The sequence below is a fragment of the Apteryx mantelli genome, chromosome Z, assembly GCF_036417845.1.
Source record: "Apteryx mantelli isolate bAptMan1 chromosome Z, bAptMan1.hap1, whole genome shotgun sequence".
Taxonomy (NCBI): domain Eukaryota; kingdom Metazoa; phylum Chordata; class Aves; order Apterygiformes; family Apterygidae; genus Apteryx; species Apteryx mantelli.
Window position 1 is genome coordinate 26673983 of NC_090020.1, and position 16927 is coordinate 26690909.

General features: G+C 37.7%; 1 protein-coding gene across 2 annotated transcripts in view; it reads right to left on the reverse strand.

The window, feature by feature from the left end:
* Positions 1 to 16381, reverse strand: part of CEMIP2 (cell migration inducing hyaluronidase 2) — a 30530-nt gene extending 14149 nt beyond the window's left edge. For both annotated transcript variants that reach the window (XM_067315659.1, XM_067315658.1), the window contains exons 1-8: positions 15876 to 16381; positions 13082 to 13251; positions 11436 to 11624; positions 8915 to 9084; positions 5448 to 5657; positions 4853 to 5058; positions 4197 to 4266; positions 1229 to 1357 (exon numbers count right to left, since the gene is read on the reverse strand). In XM_067315659.1, coding sequence (XP_067171760.1) covers positions 1229 to 1357; positions 4197 to 4266; positions 4853 to 5058; positions 5448 to 5657; positions 8915 to 9084; positions 11436 to 11624; positions 13082 to 13251; positions 15876 to 16354 — 1623 coding nt within the window. In that variant the 5' untranslated portion in view covers positions 16355 to 16381. The remainder of the gene's footprint in view (positions 1 to 1228; positions 1358 to 4196; positions 4267 to 4852; positions 5059 to 5447; positions 5658 to 8914; positions 9085 to 11435; positions 11625 to 13081; positions 13252 to 15875) is intronic.
* Between the last annotated feature and the right edge of the window lie 546 nt (positions 16382 to 16927).

Sequence of the window (16927 nt, forward strand, 5' to 3'; positions counted from 1 at the left end):
CAATCATCATCATCAACTTGAAACTCAGTAATATAGTATGAAAAAATTTACTTTCGAAAATAAGAAGGAAGCATTTGTGTGACTAATTTAACAAAATAAATACACTACAGCTACCTTTACCTGTGATCCAAATTATGATTAGAAGTGAGTGTTGCTGTACAAGTAGATCTTCGGATCTGCTACTGGAGTTAGTTCTTTTAACATGTAATTTAGCACTCAAATTCCTATCTTTGTTTAAAGATATTGGCAGTTACAGTGCTGAAACACTTTTTTTTCCCTTTACAATGCACTTTTGGCTTCAATACATTTTAATTCCAATCTGAAAAACTGCCCTACAGTCACAAATAGACCTTTCCTTAACATAACTTCTATAAAATGGTGCACCTACACTTTGACAGTTAGGTGGTTGAGGTACTAACAAGTAAAATCAGAGTATATTTTTTTGGTAAGAAAACATCCAAGACTTTGACAGAGAAAGATTCTGCAAATAAATACTGATCCTGGTTTTTTTTAGGTAAGCTTCACACTAACAAAAATAGATGTCTGAAGTTAAGTAGCTTTATAAATGTCATAGATATCTATACAGACTGCAGTTATCTTCCAAGTGAAAGCATCAGTTAAAGGACTTGAACTGACTTTGCTTAGCAGAACATGGAAAAGATCAAAATCACTTTAACAAAACAATAAGAAAAGCCTGCACCTAGACTGAGAACCCTCTAACAAAAAATTGCTGCCAATAGGCAGACTTCTAAAGGCAACTGGAAGCATAATCCCTAATCAAACTGTGTCACCATGTAGAAATACCCGAGTTACTGTACATGAAAGACTCCAGGAAAACACGTCACAGCTATTCTATGAATCACAACCATAATAAATCTCAATACTTCTGGGACCAGCTTTCTTCAAAGTAGGAAACAATGCTGCCAGGAAAACAGAATCGCATCTGAAAATGTTACTCCTGAGACAGCGTATTTCACTAAAAGTATTAATTGATTTCAGCTGTTTGTGCTCTAAGAGAATATTAAACACTGTAAGTACTTGAAGCAAAACATTGCAAGAAACCATGCACATGATTTTATAAACTGTTCTACAATACCTAGACAGACTCATGCAGGTCAGTAACAGCCCAAGCCATCACCCAACTGGATTATCATTTAAACAGATGAGTCCTTATATAGAAAAATAACAAAAAATTTTAAAGTTCTTTATTTATGAGATAGTGCACTACCTTAAAATTGGAGTGAACCCTGTTGTTATAGAAGATTCCTAAAGGTGTAAGCTCTGACTTAGTTTCAATGGCTGAACCATAAGAATCTCCCGTAGCAAACTTGTGAAACAAATACCATATTCCAGCGTCCTGCAAATAAGGAGAGAATAATATTACTTATAAGAGATACAACAGTGCTGATGTATTTACTTCTAATCACAAACTAAGCTCTGTGTTAAACAGAACTTGGATACTTTAAGTAAGGCAGCAGATATGAACAAAGTCAAAATTAACTTTGCACAATGGAATACATTCTTCAAAGTAAATCCTCTGAACAACTGTTTGATGCGAAAGTAAAAGTTTTCAAATAAGACTGCATTCTAGTGAATAATATTTATTAAAAAGCGTTTTGCTTTTCAGTGAAATTATGCAACACCATACATTTAAAATCCTCTAATATTTCAAATCACAAAAAAGCATCGAGTTCATGTAATTTTTACATTTGAATTACACTTCTTTATATATACACTTTGTTTCCTTTTGTTACTAGTAAATGATGCTAGTTACTGTAAAATATTCAAAAGACCCTTCTCTCCTCCTTACTACTTAGTCAGACTAAGGTTTGTTCATTTCTGCTCGCATCAGAAGTTAGTGACATAGCCAAAAAAATAAGCTCACAAGAATTTTCAGGGAAAAGAAAAAGAAAAGCACATCAAGAAGTCTGGCCAGTTCAGAGCACTGTGCCAATAACATGCAGTAATAATTTCAGTGTCTGTTAATTTTCTCCACTTCCTCAACATCCCTGTTCTTAAAGAGGCTACATTTATCTGCTAAGACAGACCCATAAAAGTTCATATTCTAACCACATTTGGGCTCACAAGAGGTGGCACGGGGATTGTGCCAGAACAGCAAACACAAGTATGAAAAAAATCTTGCACAACTACATGCTCTGCACTCTTATAAAGTTATGGGGGGGGGAGGGGGGAAAGCATAGGGAGCATTAGAAGGTTAAACAGAAACCAGAGAACTGCTGCATATTGAGTGCTCTATATTATGAAAGGAAAAAAGAGTTTTCATCCTCCCCACTGTTCAAGAAATGTTGAAAAGGCCAAATCACTCTGGCTTAAAAGAATTCACAGATTTCACTCTGACAGAACATACTCATTTTCCAAACACCCCTGGAAACTCTGCTTCTCAGTAACGTATTTCCATCTCTAACAATGGCACAGCTCATCATTTCTGATGGTTAACAATGCTAAGCAAATGTGGATGTTCCATTAACAAAATACCAAAATCTTACTTCACATATAATTAAATACAGTTCCATGCTTGGCAAAAGCAAATAATTTTTACCCAAAACACATCTTGCTGCTTAAAAAAAAAAAAAAAAGTTTTAATAAGGAAACTTAAAAGTCCTTAAGCACTTAGAAGTATTCAGAGAGAATAATAATGTTATTTTTAAGAAATACAAGTGCATCTCTCATGTATAGCTCAAACAAAAGAAAAGCATCTTTTGCTGATACAGCCTTACAATAGGCTTCACTGTGTAACAAAGGAGAAGGCAGTGGAGTTCTTCTATTTGCTTGTGAATTGTTACAATTTATGCCAGCAAAAGCTCTACAGTGCAATTTATAGCAACAGTCTGAGTATTTAGTTTCTTAAACATGACAAAGTGTAGCCCTTTTATACTAATGTAATTATGTCCCTGCAAGGGAGGTTTGCTGACTTAACCTGCATGAACATCAGAGCCGCTAAACTTTGTACCATATACAAATGCTCGCTCTGATAATACACACCGAGATAACAAAAGCAAGTGACATTCTCTGGGAGACACTACAAATGCAGAAAAGACCTTGCAAATTTTAGGCACCAGACGCATGCAAGCTGTTTCCTGTAACTTGGTCTGCAATACTGAAAACAGGTAAAGGAATTTTACATAAAGCCAACAAAACAGAAAGATACTGAGCAGGAAACAGAAGAATGATTTGATTCAGTAAGTTTGTCCAGATCCTTCCTAACAGTAGACAGTTAACAAGAAAAATGTTTCTCCAGACAAACAAGAACACACAAGAAGCAGAATAAGAATTTTGTAAGTTTTTTTACACTACAGATATTTCAACTCATTTCAGTATTTTGAACCCTGTTCCATTAATTCCATTTTTTATGTATTCTATGCCTAAGTCATAATAATGCACTGACACACATATTCTACTTTCAGTACGGGAGTCCTTTCCTTAAGAAGTCCTTCCTTTATTCTATTCCCACTGATCTCTTCAAAACAATCCACTCCAAACAATGCACACATATCATCCTCTTATCCAGTTTAAAAGCTGCAGACTCCAGCCCCTACTCCACGATCTGTATTGTGACAAAAGATATGCAATAATGTTCACAATAGGTAAAAATGCATCACGCAATCACTGCTGAGAAACAAATGACTAATAACAAAGTCAATAACAATAATAAAAAAGTATCTTAGCTATGCTGTTTCCTGTATAATGAACTATTTTTCAGTCCAAAGAATGAAGCTATAAAGCCAAAGCTTAAAAAGCAGTCAAACAGTAAAATCATGACAGAAATTACAGAAGATACAGAAGCCTTACTGTTAAAATGCAGTGCACTAACTCCTTGGGAATAAAAGGATTTATATATATGTATGTATATATCTATGTATGTGTATCTATATGCACGCACATGCATGCACACATGCGCACACACATACACGCATTATTATAAGGACTAGAAACTACAAAGAGGAAGAGATCTCCTCTCTTCCAGTCAAAACAAAGGTGGTATCTCTTAAATGCACATTTAGACAGAATTTGCACTTATAACACCAATGTGCTACCAAACGTACAAAGAGATTCATATGCAAAAAAGGAAATGCTTTTTTTTTTTTTTTTTTTTTTTTTAAGTATAACGTTGCACACATTTTGTGAACATCAGGGCAATGAGTAGTTTGTGCTGAAGTATATCCACCATGCCTCACCTGCGAACCTGCAGCAGCATTGTTTATGAGATGATTGTTGGGATGAGCGATCCAGAAGGTTGAAACCGCCCTGAAATATTATTCAGAAACAAACTATTATTCAGAAGCTCTAGGTCCCTTAGGGAAGTCTCTTACCTTTCATAACAAGCACATTAGAAAATGCTAATCTGATGTCTAAATTCACTAGTTTACATATGAAGGAAAATCACAACCCCCCCACATTTTAGTAGACATGGAAATGCTTCTTTTTTAGTTCAATACACAGGATTTTAAACCATTTCAAATACTCAGGACAATGATAAACTGTTTTAGTAAGCTTCTAGAAAAGATTAATGCCATGAAGAAAAACTAGTGGCAACAATTTGAGAACATGGGGGCTTTTGCACAGAAATAAAGATGCAGTCTAAAAGTCTTTTGAACATGAACCACAAGAAATAACGATCTTTCTAAAAAACAACTTTTTTTTTTTAATCTTTAATAAAAGGCTAGCTACCAATTCTTTTTCTAAACAGTGCTGCTATGTGAATTACACTCAAGGTCTCTGTATTCATTAGCTTACACATAAAAATGTTCTCCTCTCTGTATTGTCAAGAGACCCTCAGCAGTTTGACTACTGCCACCAGTTTGATTCTGCTTTTTCACCAGGAGATACTCACATGCAGTCTGTGGCTGGCACTGGGACATAACTTCCATACACTTTATCCCTAATGCCAATACACATGCTGCTGTTTCTATCTGTAGGAAGAAGAGTGCCTGGTTTGGTGACTAGTCCAAGGTTGTGGAACAGAGTATTCCTCTGTTCAATGCCATCTTCTATGAAGAAACAGTGACCTAGTGTGTCATAGCCAATGGTGTCCTTTATCTGCAGAAATACAAGTTCATTATGTCATTAGCAATAGCATTGACTGGGATTTATTTGACAAGGGCCATTTAGTTTTACTATGTTGGCACAGCTGCAAACGAAGCTTCAGGATCAGCAGTTCAGATGATTCAAACATGAAGTTTTATTTATCCCTTACAAACACACTACTACGCCTGGAGAGCTTAGCTGCCTGCAAGGATCTGAAAAAAACAGAACAGCAAGATCTGTTAAAAAGAAAGTTACTGTTTGCACTTGCTTGTTTATTCATTGCCATAAAAAACACACTGCTGAACACTTAAACTTGAAGAAGGAAGGGGACTATTTTTGCTCTAAATACTCTTCTTAACATTTATCTCAACAAGGTGTAGTTTTACTGTCCTGGCACCTACCAGCAAGCCGTTAGTTGCATGAACAGTCACACATCTGGAGAAACAGTGATGAATGGAAAGACCTTCCACATAAGTCTTAAAACTATAACCTCCTTTTTCATCCACATCCCCACAGAGGTGAAAGTGAACAGGGTAACTTCCAATCTGCTGCTGCCCCATTTGCTTCAGCTCCACATAGGAGAGATGAACAGATGTAAAATTCTTCAGAATCTGAAAACATAATGAGATGTCCAGAATGAATAACAAACTACTTACTTTTTAACCAGTGGAAATTTAAGCTAATACATTAGCTATTTCTGTCAGATCTACACAGGTATCATAAGACAATACCAGCAAGACTATTTGGAACAATCACTAGTTTCTTGTTCTAGATCCCATTTTAGGAAACAGTACCCTTCATGAATAAAAGCAAAGCCTATGTATGGCTAAAACAGATCAAATTTCATCAGACACTATATTGCTACATTATATGTTTGGTCTTTACCAGCTGATATGTTAAATATTCTTCATGTACAACAACATGCCATCCAGATAAATAGAGGCCAACCACATAGGGCTCATCCACCATGAAGCTGTACCAATGTACCTAAACCAGTCCGGGAGAGGCTTAATTGAACAGAATCACAGAATAACACAGATGATTCAAAGAAACTCTCAAGATCATCTTGGCTCAACAGAGGGTCAGCTTAGAGAAGCTTGCTCAGCCCATTGTCCAAGGAATACCTCTAACGATACAGATTTTCATATGACAGCAACTGTTTCCTCCCTCTTATTTTCCTATCTAACCAGAATTTGCCTTGCTGCCCCTTGGTTCCAGCTCCCTTTTGCCCTATCACTGTGCACCTTCGCAAAGCGTGTCCATGTCGTCTTTGCTCTGGGGAGCCCAAAACCAGACACGACACTCCAGACATGGTCTCACAAGTGCCAAACATAGGGGAAGAACTCTTCCCTGGACCTGCTGGCTGCACTTGTGCTAACACAGCACCCAAGATGCTGTTGGCCTTTGCCACAAGGGCACATCACTGCCTCATGGTCAATTTCTTGCATAAAAGGTCCTGGTAGACAAAGCTGCTCTCCAGCCAGTCAGCATCCTGCCCATGCCTTTGTACAGTGTTATTCCACCCCAGATGCTGGACTTCTCACTTGCCTTTGGTGAACTTCATGAGGTTCCTGTCAGCCCTTTTCTCCAGTCTACACAGGCCCCTCTGAGTAGCAGCTCCCCCGCAATGGACCGACTGCTTCTCCCAGTTTGGTACCATCTGTGAGCTTGCTGAGGACACACTCCACCTCATCATCCAAGTCATTTAAATACAGATGTTAAACAGCACTGGCTTCACAACTGGGGGCTGAGGGACGCCACTAGGAGCTAGCTAGCAGCTGGACTTGGTACAGCTAATCACAACCTTTTGAGCCCAACACCTTACCTGATTTTCCACCCACCTTTTTATGGGTGGGAATGCCAAGTGTTGATGCTTGAACTGAGAAACTGGAAATGCCAGAATTAACAAACAGCTCTCATTCTGGGGTAATACCATTACTGCTGATTCAGATGCTCTTTTAAATTAGAGCTCATGAAAGACATCTTTTAGCACTGAATTGAGGGAAAAATAAGAATTCTCCATCAAAATTGCCTCATATACCAAGCCAGAGAATTGCCCAGCTTCCTACATGGGGATCACCACACAATTCCAAAAAAGAATCCCATATTCTAAGCTGCAATTTCACACACACTTTAAACCAATATAAGTGTGGGTCACCATTGAAAGAGATGATATGAAGAGGTCTTCCAACAGCCTCTGCATTACCACTGCCTCCTTTTCAGTGACAACTCACATTTATGTTGCTTCAAATGGATGCTGGAATTTGACCTCAAAGAGGAACTTCTTTGTTAAGAAAGATATGAAATTGCCTTCAGAATCATGCATAGTAAAGCTACTAATAGAAGGCAAAAATATTAAGCAGTGGAAACATTAAGATAATGGGGTTGTACCAATAATGGGAGAAAGCACAAATATGCCTTTTCATTCCATCTAACCTGATATGAAAATAGAAAACAAATGCAAAAGTGATGCTCAGGCAGCAAATCCAAAGGAGCTAAATTGAAAAAAACAATTTTTTTGTTATTAACTCATCTGCACTAGATATTTAACAAATATAATCATTTTCATACATACAGCTGAGTCCTCAAAGGAAGTTGGTAATATAGTGGAGGACCATTTGGAGTTTTTCATTGCACAGCTAAGGTTTGTATGCTCAAAATGCAGATGGATGGTCAAATCCAGACATTCCTTTGAGATCTGACTCTTAATATTTAAGAACACTAAAGAAGCAGTAAAGCTACAAACTAATGCCTCATTACCCATTGCCACTAAACCTGCTTTATGCTACTGTCCCCATGACTGGCAGAAATCCTAGGCTGATTAAAATCCCTGAGGCCATGAATATTTGCTAATGCCTGGTGCTCTCTGCTTGAGCACATAAGACCAAGAAAAGCTGAAAAATGCTTTTAGGGCTAAAGTCTAGGTTCACCAACAGACACCCAACAACTTTGAATAGGCTCCTGGGAACAATTTAACAACTTTGATGACTCAAAATGTTTGTTTTCTGTTCCATCTTCTAGCCATCTGACAGGCCTGCTGTACTCGCCCTATTGTGGCAAGGTCACGCTTTGCAAGATTCACAGTTTGTGTTATCTGCTCTCATTACACTATCTCAAACACAAAGCATGCTTACAGCCCACTCTACATTGCTTTCACAAAACAAAAGTGGACACAAAAGGGAAAGGGCTTTCCCAGCATTATGTCCACCTCTAAATCTAAAATCTGCATCCCAATGTTTCAAAAAGGGAGATTTAAACTGTGACCAACACACAACAAGCACAAATAAATTTGCATTTAAAATACAAGGTCTCAAACTTCTCCACTGTGAATGAAGAGCTGATATACTTCTGCACAATAATCTTAGTACAAAAAAAAAAAAGAAAAAGAAAGAAAAGTGTTCCAACCCATATCTAGTTTCTTTCCTTTCCAGTGCCTGACTACTTGAGGCATCTTGAGGAGATGAGGCAGACTTCTAGGATTCAATGCTCATGATTTGGGGAAGGAGGAAAGGAGGAAAGGGAAAGAAGATGGAGAAAAGGGAAATCAAATTTTATTCTATAACGTTACATGCTGAACACATAGGGAAGTCACTTGTAAGTTTTAAACACTGTTGCAAAAAGTTACAATATATAAAGTATGGTTCTACAACATTTAAAGCACTGATACCCTCTTGCCCCAATTTTGCAGTCTAAGTCTTAATGAGTTATATTTAACTTTGAGAAAGCTGAGAAGAGAGTCTTCTAGGCAAAGCAGCTATATGAATTAATGTTCTCCAAATTTTCAAATCCTTCCAACTTTAGCATTAATCCTTTTGTCCTCAATATGCCTTTAGGTTACAGAAAGCTATTTTAAAGTGTTTTTTCATACCTTGATATGTCCACCAAATGTATCATAGCTGAAAAACTGACACTCCTTTCCATGATAGCACTTATTTTCTGTCTCTCCCTTGATTAAGATGTTCCTTGTAAGGACTCCAACTTCTGCTCTCATGTCCACGCCATCAATAACTTCTCCCATATGAGGAAACTGAGGATTTTCTGTCCAAAAACAATTTTGAATTAAAAAAAAAAAAAGTGAAAAAGTTGTCATTGATTAAAAATGAAACTAGTTATTTTATATGGAAAAACTATTTTTCCGCACCAAAACTCTCATTCTGCTATCTTAACAAGCTTTCAAAAGCTCTCAGCTTTTCTTATGCTAAGACACACAAGTGGCAGCTGATAAACATTAAGCAAGCAAAAACCAAACTCCCCTTTTCCAGACATGGTTGATTCAGTGATACATGAGCACCTTAGTGTTAGGGATCAAATATGCTACTGCATGTTTCATTCCAAAACAAGGCGCTGTATATGTATTTTTCATTTTACTAAAAGGACCAAGACCTCCATTTTTGTCAAAAACAGCTCCCCAAATAAATGCTGTAGCTGTTCAGGATAGGAGAAAAATAAAACAAAACATGCAAGCCTTATCAAAAGGTAGTTACCCTAAATTTCTGTATCTTGCTAAGAATAAAATGGGAAAACAAAGCTGTAAAATGGGACTATACTCCTCTTCTTGAAGTCTTACCTATTGTACTTCCCATATCTGAACAGCATGCACACATCAAGTGAGGAGACAGCAACTAGGCCTCCTATAAATCAATATACGTCTTCATTTTTGTTTTCCAACTAAAAAAGGGCCAAAAGAGCAAAAAAAAATTTTGAAAAAAAAAATTTCAAAAGATGGTGAGTTCTTCATTATGTCATATTTGCCATTCCACAGAAAATTCATTCTTTGCAGAATAAATATATAGTTTTTTGGTTCTTGTTTTTTTAAAAACTACTTCCCTTATTATGAAAAAGGAGACTCAATATTGTATTGGGGGAGGGAAACAAAAGAGATGAGTTGGCCCATCATGTTTAACATCTTTTAACAATCTAGACACAGTTCTGGTAGGATTTATTTTCACAAAACATGAAATTTTGTATTTTATGCCATATTGTAAATCTTGTAAAAAAAAATTGTATACAGATTCTTAAGCAGCTGCTTTCTTATGGTACATGGTTTCCAAGATGAAACAGAGTTTGCATATATTCTATTCAGTGGCGACAGAAAGTCTTCTCAGACTTCATACTTCAAGCTTGCACCTTATCGAGTTCAATAACACATATGAGGTGAGAAACTTAAGAACAACACCAAGGATGTTTTACGCACACTGGCGCTAAGTCAGCTCTGTGGTTTCATGCACACTGGTATTCTCTGGTGTCTAATAAGGTATATTTATATAAGATTTTTTCCTGTCTAGGACTTCCCAGTGCAGTAGAACATATCAGAGCTAACGAACACCGTGGGAGGCAAACAACGCTGCAAAGCAGACATATAAATGGGCAGTCCCAGAAGACATAGGGGAACAGGAAAGTTTGAGGGCGTACACTAGTAAAGCTCTGGGAACCGAGAAGCAGAAGATAAGAGCTGTTTGAAGAAGAGGAAGTCGCACATTACAGAGGTGAATGGGACAAACCGAAATCTCCACGAGGAGAGGAGCATCGCAGCTGATGCAGAAGTGACTTGCTAAGCTGCAGCTAACCCTGCAGACCACCCAAAGAGAGCGACGCAGGAAGCCCAAGCCCTGAGGCTGACAGGCCTTCCCAGGAGGAGGCCGCTGGAGGGGGAGCAGGGTGGCAGGAGGAAGAGACACACATCTGCAGAGCCAAGGAGCTGATCCCATGGGAGGCCGCCGTGAAGTCAAACGGCGTGAGTCAGAGGGTGAAAAGGGAAATGGGCAATAACACATATGACCATTTTGTGCGCATCACACCCAAAGAGAAAACAAATTGCAGCTAGCCTGGGATATCCTGTGCGGGTGCAGGCTTAGAACTGCCAGTTATTTTCATAACCATTTTACCGGGGGGGTGGCGCAGATGTGAAAACTGAGGAAGAGAAAAGACAGGTTCAAAGACTGTCGTCTTCTTTTTTTCCCTTTTATAAAAACAGAGAAAATATAATGACAAGTTTTGGAAGATTGGAAGGGCACTACAAGCAAAAGAAAGAGTAATGACCAAAACAACAATCCAAACATGTATAAAGAAGATTAGTGAAACAACAGAAAGCAGCCAAGAAGAGAACGCAACCATAATTCATTCCAGGATGAAAACTAAAGCATTCACTGAGCCTGGGAAGAAAGGCAAAAGAAAAGTTAGTATGGTCAGCATCAGAGGTCAGAGGCAGATCTGACATTGTACAGAGCAATTTTATAGTAAGGGGAAATGTATATTCCTGTATATGGCAACAAGGCAAGACAGAGACATTAACTGGCTGTTACTGTTCCTGCTGAAAGGGCCTGTTTGGGGTGCATTACTGCCAATATGTATCTCACACAAGATTCAGGAAATGCTGACCGTTCCCATACCTTTGACTTTAACCTGGTGTTTGCTACACTCTGGGCAGGGAAGGAGAGTGAATTCCTCTGTCTGATACATTGAATAATCTGTGCTTGCAACTACGATACGGTCTCCAGGCTCCCAGCTACTGACATCATCCAGAAGATTCAGTATCACTCCACCCACAGCTTCCACCTGGAAGCCTGAAATTGGGACACCTAATAAAAATGGAAAAAAAGAGGGGAGTGAATACAATAAGAGATTATATCCACCTCTATATGAAACCATCTTCAAGAAGATGGTTAAGCTCTGGCTAAAAAGAAATTTGTGAGACTTCACACATTTCAAAGCCCTCTAACATACAGTTCTGCTCTGAAATGTGACAGTGTGAAATACCATTACAGTCTGCTTATTTGGTGGATCTCAAATAAAAAGAAGGGAAGAGATGGAATTAACAGTGATGGTAAAAACTGTATCGGTAAAAGAAAAATCAGTCAGTATCAGTAAAATCTATTAGAAATTTGATATTTCAGACAGCAACAATTTGTAGATCCAACTAGCTCTGCTTGTTTAAAGTGATATGTTTTTGCATTTTAAAACTTTGCAGATGCAGTCAAGGGCTTGGAAAGCCAAAGTAAAGAGACTTTCATTTTATGCACAGCTAAAAATGGTTTGGCAGGCTAAATCACACACACATGCAATTTCACTGTGTTCTGATGGATTTGCCTAAGTTCAGCAATTCTAATTTCATTTAACATTTTATTTATTGCACAAGGAAGAACTGAATCAGGATCTGGCTTACCATTATAATGGAGCCTACCTTTAAGAACAAGCAAGTAAAAGATATATTTTGGTGAGTGTTTTTTTTAATTTATTATTATTATTATGTGAGCCAATATGATTGCATAGGACCATAACAAACAATATAAGGATAGTAAAAAGGGTAGTAAAAATAGCTCAACTACTTTAAAAACAAGCATTTGACTACCTTAAAAAAGTCTTCTGAGGCAAAACCAATATTGTTCAGCAATTTCAGAAGCAGAAAAAGATGACTGCCCACAAACAACAAAACTCAGATCAAAGGTCTTCTTGAAAAACAACTAAAGGATAAAAGCAAATGAGTGGTAGGTCTTCCAGGCTCTTTATAACAGAGAATCAGCTTTGGAAATAGTTGCCTAATGCTGATGAGAGAACTGAAGTTCACCATCATAAAGAACAGAAACTCGTAACATAGATAAAATTTTTCTTGACTGGTACACAGTTTTCCCTTTAGGATCATAATCAACATCTCAGAAGCTTAAATTTAAAATATATATGATTGACATTGCTAAAATAAACAAAAGATCTATTTTAGTGGTTTATTAGAATCCTTATTTCTACCTAAAATACTAAAAATGAAGATGGTAATTGCCTCTTACTGTAACGCCTCTCACATACTGTACATTTAGATTGAGAAAAAGTTAGATTGAGACCAAAATTTAGATTGAGAAAACAGGTTGTACTGGAAAAAGACTGTGTCCTTGTACTTAATCCAACAGCCAGGCCATGTGTGGCAAAAAAGCAAAACTCACAAAAAATCAGAAATTAGAATTGCAATGAAGAGTTCTAGCAAAAAAAGCATATACAGATTCTTATTTTTCCCTGGCCCACAGAGTTTTAGCAAATGCTTTCCTACCATCGTTCCACTCACTGTACGCTCTCACAACAAACTTCTGACCATCCACTGTGAAAAATTCTTTCTGAGCAAGAGCTTTCCCACCGGTGCTGTGATTTTCATAGTTTCTCACAGATTCGTTACAGGAAGAATTTCCACCACCTATGACACCAACTAAAGCCCAGGCTTGCCTGAAAAAAAACCAAAGCAAATATTTAAACATAATCTCCCTAAACAAACTCTTCACAAGCAAGCACAGGACAAGACAAGGAACACAGAAGGTATTTATACCCCTCTGCCTACTCTCCCAAACTCATTTTAAAAAGCAGTAGAAGAAAAATGACATACATACAAAAAAGCATAGTTTAAAACACCTGGATGTTCTGTATACAAACTGGCAAATATGAGATCACTTCATTTAGAAGAGAAGCCTTTCAGACACATTTTTCATACACCATCCAACAAGATACACTTTTTTTTTTTTTTAGAAAAACAAAAGCAAACCACTAGGGATGAGTGATAGAAGTAATTCTGGCTCCTGTCTACAAACAGGTTTACTGGAGCAGAGGCAGACTATGAGGCAGCACTGACGCTTCTTGTTGGAGCAGTGCTGTCAGCTGCTGCCCATAAGCAGCGTTTACACAAGAGTCCCAGGATATGTCCTTGCATCAGGCTGGGAGGGACACACGCATCCAGCCACAGCTGCTGGGGAGCACTGTATCCGACTGGCAATATCTTCTGAATCTTTCAGGATACTCATTAAAATATATATATATATATATATATTTATATATATATTTATATATATAAAAAATATATATGTATACACATATATACATTCACACACTCTCTTAAAACCTTCGGATGAGTGATCGTGGAAGTTTTTGAAGGCTGAGGCCAAGGATTTCATTTTTTCCCTCCGCTAGCCCTTCCCTCAGCTGGACAGTTATCTTGGCCGGGTGCCTGTGGGGAGCCGGGAACTGTCCTTGATGTATTTCCACTTCCCCGCAGCTCCACTCAACGAATCCAAGTTTTTGAAAATGGAAAACGAACTGTGCAGCACAGAGAGCTGCCACCAAGTTGAATATCACAGTATTTTGTTGTCTTTTACTGATCCGCAATGCCATAATTACATGCAGAGGCAGCAGACTAGAACATCATTTAAAAAGCTGGAAAAAAAAATCTATCATTAAGGTTTGAATCAAGGAAAACAGGGTCTAGTCAGCTGGATGTAGTCCATCGCTAATGACTGACCAGCAAAAAAGGTGAATCTTCCATACACCAACATTTAAAATAATTATCACACAATTTAGCACATCCTATTTTGGATGAAGAGACAGAAGTGGAGAAGGACATAATGTGGTATTTATCATCATGCTGAACTCTGTTTTACTAGCTTTACAAGTTTAACAAAATGACCTTGCTTTTCCTTGGTGACCATCAAGAAATGAGTTGCTTGTCCATCTTCTGCTGCAGAGAGCAGAACAACACAGTTTTATGTGCTTAAAGAGTCTCTTAATACTAATGAAAATAGACAGGAATCAGTTCAGAAAAGAGAGAGAGAAAAAAAAAGATATCTACTTCACGGCAGCAGGTTAAAGAAGTTCCTCATTTTAGATTACTTGCTGTGGCTGTCACAGGCAGAGACGAACACCAGAACCCGTCATCCCGATTAAGGCAGGCTGCACAGGTACTGAAAACAACTTTCACGTGGTCTTTTTGACTTTCAGAAGAGGTACTTATTCCGGGACACGTAGATCTCAGTACCTCTAACGAAACTGCTTCACAAGCAGGCTTGAAAGCACTTTCCACAGGACCAGATCTTTACACAGCTATTTTTAAGAACATGTTTCTGAAGGGAATCAAGGTTGTAATATGTAATCTTGATTGATATTCTGACACTCCTTTGTCAAAGCAGAGGAAGGAAAAATAACTGGAATCCAGACTTTAGGGGATAAGGAGGGGTAAAAATGGAACAGAAAAACTAAACTACTGATTTTCTGAAAGCAAAAAGAGGTTATACAAAGCCATCTTTACGGAAGCTGAAGAGCTGGTGAACAACTAGGAGATTTGGTAACCCTTTCACACTTATTGTGAACCTGTACAGCAGCAAGCCAGAGTCAAAACATGCACTGCAAAAAGTCATTTACAATAACAGAATGAATGGCACAGTAGTTTTAAGTTTCCTGCTTTAACACCTGTCACTATAACTACGTAACTCTTCTTATACCTGTACTATTATATCTTATTATTTGTCCCACCATTTGAGCCCCAACGGACTGAAAGAAAGTAATGGCAAAAACTACAAAAACACCTTACAAATGTACTTCAATAACAAAATACTTTTATAGACCATTTCCCTTGAAGTATAAGTTAAGGGGTAACGCACTTTGGTTTCAACAGTGCACAGGCATGGACAGGATGTACAGAGTAGTTTGATATACCTGATCAACTCCCCTTCTCTGTAGTCCTTCTCTAGCTTGTCATTCCTTGCACCCCCAAATATCAAATCGTATGCATTAAAAGCTTCACCTAGCACCTATTTGCTATCTGTGTGTTTGAAAGGAAATAACTCCTCACTGTACCCAATTTTAATTTCTATAAAGAACAGCAAAAGACAGTAATTACGAATAAGTAATAAAACCTATCATACAGATATCTGTTAACTACCAGTCTCTGCATTATCAAAATACTACGCTGATAATTAATCCTTGTAAGATTTTAAGGACAGACACAAAGTTTGACAAATCCCCAAAAGAGGGTAGAAGGTCTATCTAAACTTTACTCAACACAAAAGGTAAAATAAATTATTTACCTGTAACTCAATCCCGCGACAAACTTACTTCCCAGAAGATTTTGAATAGTCAGTCTAGTTTCCTTCAGTAGATTTTTAGCAGCTGAATCTCCTACAGCAATAGCAACAATGCGACCAGGACTTTCTTTTTTCAGCAAGTTCTGGAGTTTCAAGCTTTCTTCTGAAAACTGATGAGTATCAAACTTTAATATTTCCAAAACCTCTGCTGTGTCTTGATTGATCACTCTCACATTTAGTCCTCGGGAAAAATTCTTTTTAAATGTATGATGACCATAGGCCAGCCCTGAGAAATATATAGTCTTTGACAGAAGAGTCCATGATACCTTCTGGTGCCCATGCAATTCCAGCGTCCCTTCGGGGCCCACACCAATAAATTTTTTGCCAAATTCCGGCACATCAGCATCTTCATTTGATTTCCCATACAAAACAATAGTTGCTTTGGATTTATAGCGGCATTTCTCTGCTCCAACATGAAGCATTCCACCATCCTTTATCAGGATAAAACGAGTTCTCAAAGTAATATTTTTAGAACCTTCTTTATCATCCCCAAACACAAGTAACCCTAAAGGAAAACATATTTTCGTAAGTCAAAGTAATATCAAAGCAGACTCAAAGAACCCAGTTCTCCAGTAAGAGTAACAGAAAAGTTAGAAAAGATTTAATTTCCACCCACATGAAATGAGCATGTAAGCTTTTAAATATGTTTAAGAATACTTTGGAAAGTAACTCCTACTAACTGTGATTTATCTTTCTGAGAATTTGGTGAGTTTATTCCTCCTCATGGGTTTTTTTTTTGCCCTTTTGGTAGAATTGCTAACACACCATGACTAACACCAGAAGACAATCAGATCCTGTACCTGGAAAGCTACTACACAAGCCTTCATTTACTATATCTTACAGAAAATCATGTGATTGCCCCACTGAAAGGGCATGAGAGCATTCATTCATCCTTTTAATGTTTGATGCTTCTGGCTTGGTAGCTGGCAGAAAAGTAAAAGCAGAGGATCTGGTCAATAAGCTGCAATATAAAATTCCAATGCACTTTGCATATA